Here is a 14,351-nt window from a genome sequence, read left to right as displayed (position 1 = left end):
AAAAACATCTTGTCTCTGAGTAAGTAGTTCAAATTTATGTCCAAACTAAATAATAAGTCACTCCATTTGACAGTGTCAGATTTAAATTCTGAGTCCAGACTATTAATCAACACGTCAAAACAGAAGCAGAGTAATTGCTTTGCCTATAATATCGAGTAACAAGAGGCCTGGCTGAAGCACTGCTCCTAAAGCCAAGTGTATATTAGGTTGTAATATTGAAATACCTACTTCCACTATCTCTGTGTTTATTTATGGACTTTATCAGAAATTTAGAGACAGTCAAGAAAACTAATCAAAAGAGACTGCCTTATTTTTCTCCTTTTACAGTAGAACAAGCAGTTTCCTGTTAATAGCAATAGTCAGAGTAGCACTTGGGCAAAATGCCTAGTGGGAAAATGACATGAGGTTGGTTCATTGTGTGTATTCTCATGGTTTCCACTGCCTTCTCTTCAGTCCCCCTGTGGAAGGGGACCACATGTAGCTTTCTGGTGGCACTAAAACTATTCATACAGCCTGTTGCAAACTGCCTGCCGTCCCTGTTCCATCAAAGATCAGGAACATACTACACTGCAGAGCACCCAAGAGATGCACTGATTCAGTGAATGAAGAGTCCCCAGAAAAAAGACTCAGATGCATTAATTCTACTAATTCAGGAACCTCTGCTGTAGCTTTAAAGCTGCTTCATCCTCCAAGAGAAGGAATTACCTTTGTCTTCACCACTGCTTAAAATAAAGCAAATAGCTACACACAGATCCAGAAACACTGGCAGGGGAGAGAGAAGTGGAGGGTCATAAACGCCTCATGCAATTTCTTTTTTCAAAGCAAATTCATAGTATTCGTTTTCAAGTAAATCAATTTTAAGCACGACTAATGTAAATGTGACTATATTAATTTATCCTCCTGCTAGGCCTGTATTATCCCAGCTCATGTTTTGAGATACTTTTTATAAACTCTTCTTTTACATCATGGATAACTGTAATAAAACTCCAGAACCAGCATGTGAACCTGTGATCTTCCTTCAATACATTTCACAATTGAATACTACACAGTAGGAAACAAGTAAAAATAGTTTGCTGCTTTAACTTAGATTTTTGTTGTAGTGATTGTTCTATAAAAGTCCTTTACAGTGCACTGCCTGGAGTTTCATAAATACAATAAAAAAATACACAAAAGGTGTTACTATAGATTTACTTACATAACTGGTCACCATGTTTATTCATTTTCTGGGGAAAGCTCAAAGAAAGGAATGGGAATAAAGAAAAGGTCAATTTTATTTTAAAGCAAGTCACTTAGACACTTCTGTAGTGTATGTTAAATGTATTCTTAGACTTCTTGACTCTTCCAGTAACTGGTAGGTACCCTGTTCATTTTTAATACAACATGTGTATGTAAGACACAATACAGTAAGTAGCACAGATACAAAGTACTAGATGTGAATTAGGCAGTAAGACTCACTTGAGAGGGTGTACTTGTTAGCTCCATCTTTTCTTGGGATTTTTCCTTTGCTAGTCGTGCAGCTTCTTTGAATTCCTGAAATTTTTCAGCAAACTGAAGGTATATATGTTTTAAAAAAAAGGAAAAAGAGAAAGAGTAGGCGTGAAGTAGCACATTACATGCAGAACAGAATGCTGTATTAACATTTTACAAAATCAAATTCTGTCAGTAGAATTTTTAAATTTTTCTCCTTATTTGACACTCTACTTAAGTGAGTTACACAGTGATATACCTTTCAGTACCTTTCAAACATAATGTATACTGTTTATATGTTAGGAAAATTATGATGCAATGAAATTTGATCAGTTGCCGATAGTGTTAAAAAACCTCACCTCAGAGATGGCTAATAATAGTGACAAGCTGCCTTACACAGTTGCTTTCAGATTCAGGTTTTACTCTCCTCCTGACAACAAATGAGCTGGTTCTGAAGCCTATTGTGGTCACTATTAACCTAGAGCTTTCAAGGGGCTTCATTCTCTCACAACTGAAACAATACTGATTTCTTCCCAAATTTTTAACAGCTTTTAAAATTTCAATAGCTAATTAGGAAAGCAGCAGTGGAAATACTGAGTCAAGTTCCTTTCTTGATTGTTCGTTGACATCAATCTGAAGAACAAATTCATTGAACTAAACGCATATACTGAACACTAAATTCAAGAACTGCCTATTGAACTGCCATATAAATCTTGACTTTTACGCTACATATACCTCTTCCAGAAAACAGCTAAAGCAGCAATTTAGAAATACATGCACACTTAAACTTGAGAGATTAAATACATTTATTAAGAATAGGGCTTAGTTTTTCTGGCTGGAGAAAAATTCAGCTTCATAGATCTCAGTTTGACACTACACTAATTGCTATAGTAGCCAAGCATCTGCTTTTGTTTCCTACTGCTTTTCTATAGAACGTTATCAGATTATAATGAACTTATGACCGAAATGATTCTACAGAAACACTGGAAGTTTCACCAACAGCTTCTAAATCTCGCCAGCAGAAACATGCAAAGAAATTGTTTTGCACTGCACGTATTTAGCAGGGACGAAGGCTACCTTTTGTGTGACACCATCTCCTCAAATATTTTCAGTCAGAACTTCACTTGCTATGGAAGACCTAAAAAACAATACTGTCTTTAAATTTCTTCTCCTGGCAGGCTATTAGTATTTGAGGAAATATTATTTCTCTCAACTTGTATTCTATATTTCAGCTGTCAGGTTATTTAAAAGAATACGTTTCCTGAATACAGAAGGAAACAGTGGGTACCACCCTGAAAGTCTAATCAATCCAGCATCAAAAAATCTCTCAGAACAGATGATAAAATTGGCAACAGATCACCAGAACTAGATGATACTTATTTAAGACTTGTACACAGACAGCAAAATCTGATAACCTATTATTTAAATAAGCCTTAAGACCAGAGGATTGGTAAATGGAAAACATGATGCTGACATTTAGAATAAATGGCTGAAGACATAAAAGGCAGTAAATATGATCTTCTGCATCACAGTGGTAGAAACTGTAAAAAAAAATATGCAATAGACAGATAAATAGGTAACATTTTAAGAAAAAGCCAACAAGGCTAATGTAGTGGTAATTTTCACAAATTTACTAGAATGCCTTGAGATTGTCAGGTGATGGATAGTAGCAATCTCTTGATAAAACTCCTGAATAACAAAGATGAGATCTCATGGTATGAAAGGCAAGATTCTCTGGAGGATCAACGTTTTAAGGAAAAGACAAAAAATTGTGCAGGGAGACTAGAAGATGCTCTTACAAGTATCTGTGGTGGCAATTCTGCCATTTAGCATATTCTTAAGTTATACGCAATAAATCAGGTCAACAGATTCAAAGGGGTAAGACAGACAGCAAACCTGAAGAAGAGTATTTTTTGTCATACATCAGGATACTATCAAAAGCACAGACTTATATTCTGGTTGAGGAAGTCATCTCAGTTTTCCCTGAAAATCATAGGACATTCTGTTTCCACTACTGCCAGCGCAAGAAGGACTCTGCTAGCAAATCCTGATCCTGTGAAAGGAATATTCTTCAACATTGGAATTATCTTTCAGGTATCACTAACTTCTGATGGAACAACCTTGAAGCCAATTTGTGGTCTGACATATTGAGAAAAGGTCTAATAAACATAAATAAATATTTAATTAATTTTCTTCTATACTGTTTGCATGTGAAGTTGATTACAGTGCCATTATTGTTCTATCAGCTATTCTCACTCCGCTAACTCTCAGTCACAATAATTGTACAGAAGGAGGTTACTGCTGTTGCACTCTACCCTAGTAATTAGTTCAGGATGACAAAGGCACATGAACAAAAAATGAATAGTCCAAAAGCCAAATATTTACTATAAGCTAAGCAGACCGTGATCTAAAAATAAACAGTTTATTCTATCTGCTCCTATTATTTGTTTCATTAACCTGTTGAAATCAGTCACAGACTAGACTAAGTTTTTTGCGGTTGCAGGCTGTCTTTTTGCTCCCTGGGTCTTGAAATATTGGGGCCCAGAGACACTACTGCAAAACAAATTACATACAGCAGGGCTGTTCACTTAAGGACTTTGACAAATCAAATACAGAAAAGAAGTTCCAGAAAAAATTGTTAAGTCAACATCTAGAAGAAACCTGTTTCTGAACAAATCCATTAATGCAGTTTATTTGTTAGCCCTATTACTAATAGACAGTAGTACCTTAAGCCTTAAATTAGATTTCATGTCCTACAGTGCTAGGTATACCAAGGAGTGCTCTGATAAACCTGACTAAAGTACCAGTGCACAGAATTGGAAGCAGTAATCTGAGTGGAGAGACAAGACAGGAAAGAGAATATAGATGTGACTTCTCTAAAGCTACAGAGCAGATCCATGGCTTCTAATTCAGCTTTTCCAATTCCAAGACCAACCTATCTACCAACTCCACTGACTGAACAGACTGGAACCTGAAGAAAAGTTTCCTTTCCCCCATCAAGTAGGTTTGTTAATTTTAAAATAACACAAGAAGTTTTACCTTTATGAATTTTAGTAGCAACATTCAGTAGTTGCAACTCACATGAATATCAGTTTGATAATTAAGATATAATACAACAGGAACAGCTTGTTGAAAAGGTCCTGAAGATTCATCACCACAAGCTTCAGAAAAGGTCTGTGACTTGGTATTTTTCTCAACAGACTTATGTGTTATTTGTAAAACACAGCAATCTGAGTAACTGCTAATCAAACATGTACTTAAGTCAAAATATCTACTGTAGTTTTTCAGATTTTTTCAACAGCAATATAAAGTTTTAATACGAGGGCATAATTAAAACTCTAGACATCTGTTTGAGGGCAGTGAAAGAATGAGACTGAAACAATTGTAATTCAGAAGGCAGTAAGTACCACATGATTAGAGCAATAAAAGAGTCAAGGAATAGGACAGTCAAAAGACTCAAAATACTTTCACTGGCAAGGATAACCTAGTGTTTAAAGTCAGGCAAACACAGAGTGCGCATGACTATAGCATGATGCTTTGCCTTCAGAAAAGCATTCTGTGATTAAGGAAAACAAGCTAGTCTATGAGAGAGACAAACTAAATTACCATTTATGCTAAATCCATTGAAATATTAAGAAAAGTTATTACCACGTTGGTAAGTAAGAGCCTCCAGGCCATGCACATCAAGTAAGTGACAAAGTTACCAAGTTTACTGAAGCAATGATATGTGCACAAATGCACATACAATATTAGTATAATTTAGAATTTCCTGTGTTTGTGTTGCTTTGTAGAAATGAAAGCTATCTGATTATAAAAGGAAGAAATCTTACAAGTGTAATACTTGTCCAAATAAAACAGATGTACTGGTTCTCACTTTAATGGTTTTCTAACAGGCCCATGCTTATTCTTGGATAGTGACAACTACTTTCTCAAAAGGTCTGGTATGATTTTTACCTTTTTTTTAATAATAATTTTTAAATATTTTAAAATAATTGTTATTTTAAATGAATGATGAATAATGAAAAATCATTATTCCTTTCTTAAACACGTACTATACGTTCTTTTTATTGCACTTGGGTTTCCAGATCTTTTATATACTTCGAAGATGAAAATTGTCTGTTTAATGTAGCGACATGTTCTTAAACTAAACTGAAATTCCTCATCTGGAGAAAAATGACACTGGCTTGTACAGGTTCCTGGACAATAGGTATTGTCAGAGGAGTATGCTCAGAGGAACTATACCATCATTTTCAGAAACAGCTTTCCTCAGAATAAGGTGTTCCTTCCCTCCTGCACAAGTAGAACAGAAAAAAACACTCACGTATGGCACAGAGTTTCTTTAGTAAACATTTCAACTTTTGTATTCCAACAAGACAATGTAGTTTTCTTTTACACTGAATATATGTCCCACTAGTTTTACTTTAAGCCTACTGATGTTGAAATATCTGTAATTTCATGCACTACATAGTAGAGTGCTTGAAAGTGAATGTGGCTTAAAAGACAAAAATGCATGAGAAGGCTACCCACAACTTTTTTCTAGGAGATCTAAATACAGAAGAAACACTAAATTGTCTTCTCCTTTAAATTGTGTCATGAAAAACTGTAATGGAAGACCAGCTTCTAAAAAAAAGAAACCTAGCAAATTAATAATTAGAAAGCATTAACAACATACACTGTGATAGGTTAAATCTCCCTCCTTTCCTCCACCAGTTAAAAGAAAATTTGCACGTATCACACTTTGTCTTGTCTTTTTACATTATAAGGATCGATACAGAACATTTTTTTGTAAATTATTTTTAAATAACAATAGTAGCAAGCACTGAGTCAAGATACAACCAGCAGGAATCGAACATTCTTAAGCCACTTGACTAGCCGAGTAGTTCCACTGATCATACTTACTTTTGAAAGATGATGTTCAGATGAAAATCCCAAGCCATAGACTGTATTCGCCCTGCTGTCTGCCCACTGGCCAAACTTCTGGGATGTTTTAGTAAATGTCATGTTGGGGGTGATAGTGCTATTTATTATTGCCTGGAAAAAAGTAATAGTTGTAAAAAAGGGGTTTTGTGGTTTTGATTTTTTTTTAAAGACTACTCATAATTGAAAATGCCAATATTGCAGTCAAGTATCTGTGCACGCTGAACGAGACACAAACTGGGAACTAGGGAACAGTTTTCTTCTAATTCAATGACAGCTAAAATTATGAAAGCACATTTTCACATATATTCTGTAAAAGGAGCAAAAACTGAGGGAGGGGCAGTTGCAAACAGTCATTTAGTACATACCAAGTCTAAAAAAAGTCCTTTAAAGCATCTGCGTAAGCTAATGAGATCAGCAATAGGACTAGTAAAGTCCTTTTTTGTCTCATAAGTGTATTTCTTTGTCCCCTAAGGCAACACATCTCAAGCTCCACTGTTAAGCTTCACTATTGCATTCCGCCCACCCCTGATGCATATGCAATTCTCACTGGAAAACATGCAATAGAACAAGAAGCACAATTTCTTTTTAAGTTTCTGTATTACAAGAATCTGTTTTTCTTTATACCTACACAAGCATGCCTAACAATGACAGGGTCATGCACCAACTATAGAAGAACTACTCTTAGAATAACTTTTCTTTTCTAGTTCTTCTTGTATAAAGGATGGAAGAAGCACATCCTTCAGCATACAACTTCTGCTAATATAAACAAAAAATGCAACTATACACTGGTTCCATGAAAAGCAACTAAAGTTTTACCATGGATTGCAACAGTATTCCCATCACATTAAAGTTTGTCTAACATACTCTAAATCTGCGATGTGGAACTGTCCAGCTGACTTAAAAGTATGTCAGGATAAAGTCTTATAGTGACGCCAATGGGTTCCATTTAACTAAAAAACTAATGGTTAGTACAATTCATAACCAGCCAACATGAACAAGAAAAAGTAGCCATAAACCCAAAGATATGTGTATTTGAAGCGAAATGCAGGCATGCTTTCTGATCTGTCTGGTGCTACTAAGAGTTTCAGCCACATATGTTAAATAATTCACAGCCCTTTTCATGAAATCACTGGTGCTTTGTAACACCTACATGAAAGATAACATCCTTAAAACCTCCCAGAAAATAGCATACACTGTGAGTAGAACAATTCAGCAAAAATCTTTCTTTACATGCCTGTTACTGTGCTCCAAAGGCTATTGTCAGAATGTATCCTACTGCAATGTGTCTTACGGTACCGAGTTGGGATCTCTTGAACACCAGTGCATGTATCGTGCTTTCATGAAACCATAACCCCCGCCTTACACCTGGCAGTTCAAAGCCAGTGATTACTGAATAATTCTAGAGCAGCGACAAAATTCACAAGGTGCTCTGAATAGCAGGAACTATACAGATGTGTAGAGAATAACAGCATTTTTTCAGGATGGTGACAGTAAGAACAACATCAGAGAGATCAAGTACTGCTCTCCCAAGCCCAAGATCTTCTGAACGTCAAAATCAGTCTATACTACTTGTCTGAGGTGGCCTTCTGGGTGGATATTACAAAGAGTTTACTTGGCACTCCTTGCTTTTGCTGAGATTTGGGCAGCACTGGAGGCACAGCTACTAACAGCATAAATTTTACTCTGAATTCTACAGGGCAAGCCTGAAAAATTGACAGCTGAGAAGCCAGCTAAGCCCACAAACAGCTTACATGTGCACATGGTGATTCTCAGATGAAGTGGCAGAAAGGAGTATTGCAAAAAAAATTCAGAAGAACACATGTATCGCAACATGTAGAAAGACAAGCAAAGATGCTGCAGCAGGGACGAATTTTACCAAACTAGTGGTTTGTTCTGCGGTGGCTTTGGCAGCTCCACTATACTCACATACAGTTAGAAGAGCAAATCTGGATGTAGCTGAGGATATCAAACAGGCAGCCCTCTCTGATAACCTTTGCCTTAAAATGCAAGTTTTGGCTACCATTGTGAGCAATTCCTGGAAAACTTTGGACTGCCTGAAAACTTACATTTGAACCAGCAAGCCTCATCAGGTCAGGGACAGGATTTATGGTGTGATCAGAGACTGGAGAACCACCTCCAGCATTAACTGGCGACAAAATGTCTCCTCAGAGTTTTGTATGAGAAGCCAGTCAGTGAAGTCACTGGTAATTCAAACATCATTCTCCTTTCTTTACACTTAAGGTTCGGAGCCCAGATGAAGCCAGCAGGCCTGCACTTGCACTATGGCCTCCAAATGATGTCATCAAAAATGGCTCTGCCACACAGGACAGAAGAGATAATGTGAGACAGGGAGGTGGACTTCTTGGAAAGGAGGTGTTCCAGAGCTCTTTTTTTCTTGTATGCTTCTTGCCTTCTTGTGCACTGTTAGTGTTTAGAAGCCCAAAACAGAGCTGTGCAAGTTCACCTAATGCTTAGTCTCACTTTCTGTAGAAGCTGCCAATAGTAATATGTTTGACATTAAACACCCTGGGGACAGCGTAGAAAAGAGTCTTCCTCGCAGCTCAAGCTCTAGCTATGTTGTCTAGCTTGCTTAAGCCCTAGTTCCATCCATTGCTTGATTAATTTGAACTTATATCACAGATTTGAGAGTGTGCTTATTATGTCATGGATGTGACTTCATCAATGCAGAAGATGACTCTGAGGATAGGGATTCATGACCTCCAAGCAATAGGTATGTTTAAAGCCTGCAGGGCTGGCATTTGCTGCAGTGACAGTGGCATACCTGGTTGCAAATTAACCCAGCAAAAAACCTTGGAAAAACCAGCCAGCTTTTAGCCGAGACTGCTCACTGCTTCAGCTGACCACGTGGCTGGCTGCACAAGAGAGAACGCAGGGCAGGCTGCCTGGACTAGAATGGGATACCTGTTTTGACAGCAGTCTGCATTTAGGATGGGTTACAGTGACTGTCCCATTGCTTCCTTGCAAGGGAGGAAGGTGGGAAGAAAACTCTTTAAAAAATAATTGCATTGAGAAAGATTTGCTGTGATTGCTCCCTTTACTTTCCAGCAGAGAAAAATAAGGAGGCTCCACTCCAGTGGACACTACTAGTCCAAAGACGGCAAGGTTATCACTGGGAAGGCTACATTCAGATCCTATTGATACAAAAAAGAGTCCTTTCATTAGACCTACCGGTTTTACACAGAAATCAAGGCTTACAATCCTCTCTGAATTATAAGCATTAGTATGCTAGATCTCTCACATGCTGAATTAATTACGTTTTTAAAAAGTGCAATGCTAGCGCGTACTACAGATACAGTCAGTGTCAGCTACTTCTGGAAAATACTAGATATGAATCCTTCATATCTTCAGGTTAAAAAAAGGATTTATTTTTTAAATTAGAATTTGTAATTCAGCATGTCTTGTCTACCTAAATAGATACTGCTTTAACTGCTCTCCTCCATGCCAAATTTCACTGTAGAGTTACTAGTATAACAAGTGTCAAATATTTCATCAACTTTTAAGAATGTTGTTAGTATAAGTGTACAGAATATCTTAAAAACAGAACAGAGTTAATCTGACAAGCAGACATTCAGCTTTTGAAGAAAACTGATTTTGTTATCTTTAGGTTTTGTTAGAATAATAAAATAGCTTTCATGTTTTCCTTTCATACTAGTTTAGCTAAGAGAAAATAGGGCATGTGTCTTAGCTGTTCGTTTTACTGACTGCAATCTCAACAGCTGCAAAATATAGAGCAGTGGTCAAATATGATCTTATATTGTGCTAAAATTGATGTCAATAATAATTGAGACACACAGTATTTTTTAAGTTCTTCAAACAAAGATCACTGAAGACCTGTGCTTACAGGCCTTACTTAAAACCTGTACACTAAATGCATCAAACAGGTTATCACTTTAATGTGCAACTAATTTATTTTAAAACAGTCATTAAAATGTGAAGACCACCTATTGCAGTGACACTGATAGGAGACTTCACTCAGAATATACAAGGCTCATGGAACCTACAGACTGGAAAACCACTCTTTTCCAGCGTCTTCTCTTGTTTTAGATGAGCACAAATTATTAGGGGTTTTTTCCTATCTTGCATCTGTGAAAAAATTATCAGAGAGTTACCTAGTACTGCAGGAACCACATTAATTGATCTCCTTTCTTTTCTCAGTGACCGCCAGAGATTGAACAGAAAAGATAGCAGGGAATAATCCTAGTATCTGCCTGCAGAGTTAATGGAGAAATAATGGATGCTTCCTTCCATCATCTAAGAGCAAGAAGTACTAGAATATATTTTTCCAAGGAGCTATGAAATTACTATATAATTAATTAATAACTGAAAGCCTCAGCAACAACTGCTCAATATTGTCATATCATATTGCATAAGAAATTTTAGGTTTCAGGCTTTCTCTTGATTCCTAGAGTGGTAGGAGAAAAAGGTCTCATAAAAGATATTTACTCAAGAGGTCACAAAAAACAGCCTCGAGTTCTTCCAGACAATTTGCATCAGGATTGCCCTGCCATGGGCAACAGGGATCCAGACACTGTATGTGACTATAAAATATGGCCTGTACACTGAACACCTTATGGTCCTAGAATATTTTCTGGATTCAAGTTAGAGCGAGATGCATAATTTCTTGTGCAAGGTATTTTAAGAGGAGACGGTAGATTCAGAAAACAACATTACACAGAATGCATTAAAAATAAGCAGAACTTGCTTCTGTAGGACCTCTCTCATCTGAATCTGTCTCAGACCCAGTGATATGCAATAAGGAAAAAAAAAACTCTCTAAAAATACACCAAAGATCCCCATTGGCAAATTCAAGTGGGAATCTGCAATGTACAGTAGCACCCCTCAGAGGTGAGTGAAGATCACGTCTTTAAAATGTCGTTTTGTTTCCAAGACGAAAGATTTAACAACATTCAGACAACCAGCACACAAGTTAAATTTTATCCAGTAATCCTACTGAAACCCACTGACCTAAAGACAGGGAAGGGTTTGGGACAGAAATAGGATTATCACTCAAATCTAAAGCATATGTGCCTCAAACTTTCCTTACTGCAGTCTAAGGGAACATACACGTGAGTGGCCATCACTTACTGCCTTAACTGCTTAGCACCTCAGCTGGTGTAACTGAGCATCCACATGCACATCATTCTCTCCACTGTAACAACCTACAGGGTGCTGTAAACCCCACCAGCGCCAAGGTTTACAACAAAACCTACTTGGATCATGTATCTACTCCCTCCAAGGGAGGGACATGACAGCTTCAAAACCAGTATGGTTTGACAAATGTTTTTGGCCACTGGCAGTATGTGTATGAGACGTTTTAAATGCAGTATTTGTTTTTTCAAAAAAACAACCACAAAATCATCTTTACTCAGTTTCATTTCAAAACTTAAAATGGGAGAATTAAATTGCATACCTTTTTCTCCTTTGCAACTTTAACGCTTCTATCTGACCAATCAACAATATAAGGTAATATAAGGTATTGCAAGCTCAGTGCCAGTAGTGTTACTGACACCCAGCTGTAGGCCATATAGCAGAGACACTATGTGGATGCACTCCAAAGTTAAGAATGCTTTATCTTTATATTCAGCTCTTTGTACATACAATATTGTATAAGTGTAGACATGTTAAAAAAGAGGTGGCTTTAATTAAAAATAAAAAAATATCCGGGAACTATGCTGAAAATTTAAAGTTCTTCCATGGGCCCCCTTGCTATTCACCTGTGCTTGTTTCAGAGCAGTGTTGTGATGCCTAAAACAATGGGTCTTTCTTAGTCATTATTGGGATCCTAGATCTTAGTCAGACATCTCACATTGGATGAAAACATTATTAGGATTGCAGCAATCACAGAGGGAGTAAATAAAAGTGATAGATTGCATTATCAATATACCATGCCAATACATGCAAAGGAAATGCTGCAGTAGACAAAAGAAAAAATAAATAGATGAACAACTGCTCAACAATTTAACTCGGCAGCCAGGAGTTGCAGGAGTTGCAGCTTTGGAAAAAGGCAGACGAACCCCAGTGGATACCAGAATAAGGATTTTGTAGACTGTGCAAATCAATTAAGGTGCTACAGACTACAACTGGTAGTCTTGATTTCATACAGCATCTAGTTCCAATCTCAAAATCTTTATAAATAAAAGGTATTTTAACTATATGACAAAACTAAAAGAATCATTTGAAGGAAGGCTGGGAAGGGAAGAAAAAAGTAAGACTTAAACTTGGAAAAATTCTGGTAGGCTTTGACACCAGAGTCTGAATCACTTAAAGTAGTATCATATAGAGAACTCTGACTATGAGATGTATTTCTATATACTTCTTTATGATAGAGATTCTACTTCATCATTTAAAATAACCGTAGTCTGGATATTTTAACGAAATGCAGGGTAGTATTTTTCAGCTTTCAATAAATAGCTGCAAAATGTGAATGCTGCTATGCTCTAACAGACTACTTCGGTTCCAACCATCATGAACTGATGCATCTCCAGAAGTTGTAAATGAAAGTCTCTTGAAAGGATCACAACTTTTTATTACATTCTGTATATCTTTAATGTCCTTATTGCAGAGATTTCTGATATGCTGTTCGTAAAGTTACTGTTTTTATACCCACTTGAGGTAGAACCTACAGAGCAGTCAAGTATTTTCTCCACATCAAATTAATTTTTTAGACAAGGCTTCCAATAACAGCAGCTCAACATATTATCCTTCCTAATTAAAAAAAAAAAAAACAAACAGAACAAAAAACAACCACCCCCCCCAAAAAAATGAAACCCAAACCACCAGAGTTTTGATAAAAGCTTACCACGGAGAGCTTTAGTAGGAGAGAATCCTCACATTCTCTACAACAAAAATTGGAAGATTACGTAACAAAGAAGGATTTCCTAAGTGATTATGGGCACTGAACAGATGTCCTTCCTAATACTGAAGCCAATGATATTGACAGATCATTGAATGAGGAAATTAAAACAGGTTATTGTAACCCTATTTGTACTTTTTTAGTGCATCCCAGAGGGAATGCCTTTTTAGCCTGCTCATAATGTGAACTAAGTAACAGGTCATCAACTTAAATTCAGCAATAGATTTATCAAAGTAAACATGAATGCATGGAAAATAGCACTTCTGAATAAACACTTAAAACGTAATGAAGCAATGTTATCACTTTAACGTGTCAATAATCTGTTACTCAGATAATGACAAAAGCATCTGAGAAGACACATGAAGGACATCAGAGTAGAAAATAAACACAAAAATTGATGAAGCAAGCAAGTTTTCTGAAATAAAACTTACCTTTGAGCCATCCAAACTGATTATCCTGTAGACATTTCTTGTGCTGTCATAGAAGTAGGACACAGTAACAGCATGCTTGCTGGTGGGAACCCAGTTCTTCTTAGTGTTTGGGTCAATCTGGAAGACGTGAGCTCGGGTGCTGAAGATGGGTTGTTCCCTGAAGGATAGGGAGTAAAAGTCATGAATCTAATTTGTACATAGTATTGTTGCACACAAGTTATCTGCCAGTTGTGCACACTGGTATGTACACATTTCACTTTGCTGATAAAATGCTACGAACTTCTGTATGTGTTGCTGCGTAGAGCAGATATGTGCATTAATACACATATGCAAACAAAATGCAAGCCTTCCAAAGGCATAAATCAGCACCCAGCTGTAGAGTAAGATAAAGACAGACTGTCCTGGTTTGGGTTGGGATAGAGTTAATTTTCTTCCTAATAGCTGGTATAGTGCTGTGTTTTGGATTTAGTATGAGAAAAATGTCGATAACACACTGATGTTTTTAGTTGTTGCTAAGTAGTTGTGCTCACGCTCAGTCAATGACTTTTCAGCTACCCATGCTCTGCTAGTGGGGAGGTAGACAAGAAGCTGGGAGGGGGCACAGCCAGGACAGCTGACTCAGCCTGGCCAAAGGGATATTCCCCACCATGTAACCTCAT

The 14,351-nt window shown here is 37.0% G+C and overlaps 1 protein-coding gene across 1 annotated transcript in view; it reads right to left on the bottom strand.

Moving 5' to 3' along the window:
* HOMER1 (homer scaffold protein 1) overlaps nucleotides 1-13,944 on the bottom strand; it is a gene marked incomplete at its 5' end in the record, with an annotated part of 70,532 nt that extends 56,588 nt beyond the window's left edge. Inside the window, 4 exon segments of the mRNA XM_082013281.1 lie at nucleotides 1,456-1,548; nucleotides 6,367-6,498; nucleotides 13,693-13,878; nucleotides 13,882-13,944. Of these exon segments, the coding sequence (XP_081869407.1) occupies nucleotides 1,456-1,548; nucleotides 6,367-6,498; nucleotides 13,693-13,878; nucleotides 13,882-13,944 (474 nt within the window).
* Between the last annotated feature and the right edge of the window lie 407 nt (nucleotides 13,945-14,351).

Source organism: Phaethon aethereus (assembly GCF_964289735.1).
Source record: "Phaethon aethereus genome assembly, chromosome: Z".
Lineage (NCBI taxonomy): Eukaryota > Metazoa > Chordata > Aves > Phaethontiformes > Phaethontidae > Phaethon > Phaethon aethereus.
This window is presented reverse-complemented; position numbering and strand designations above follow the sequence as displayed.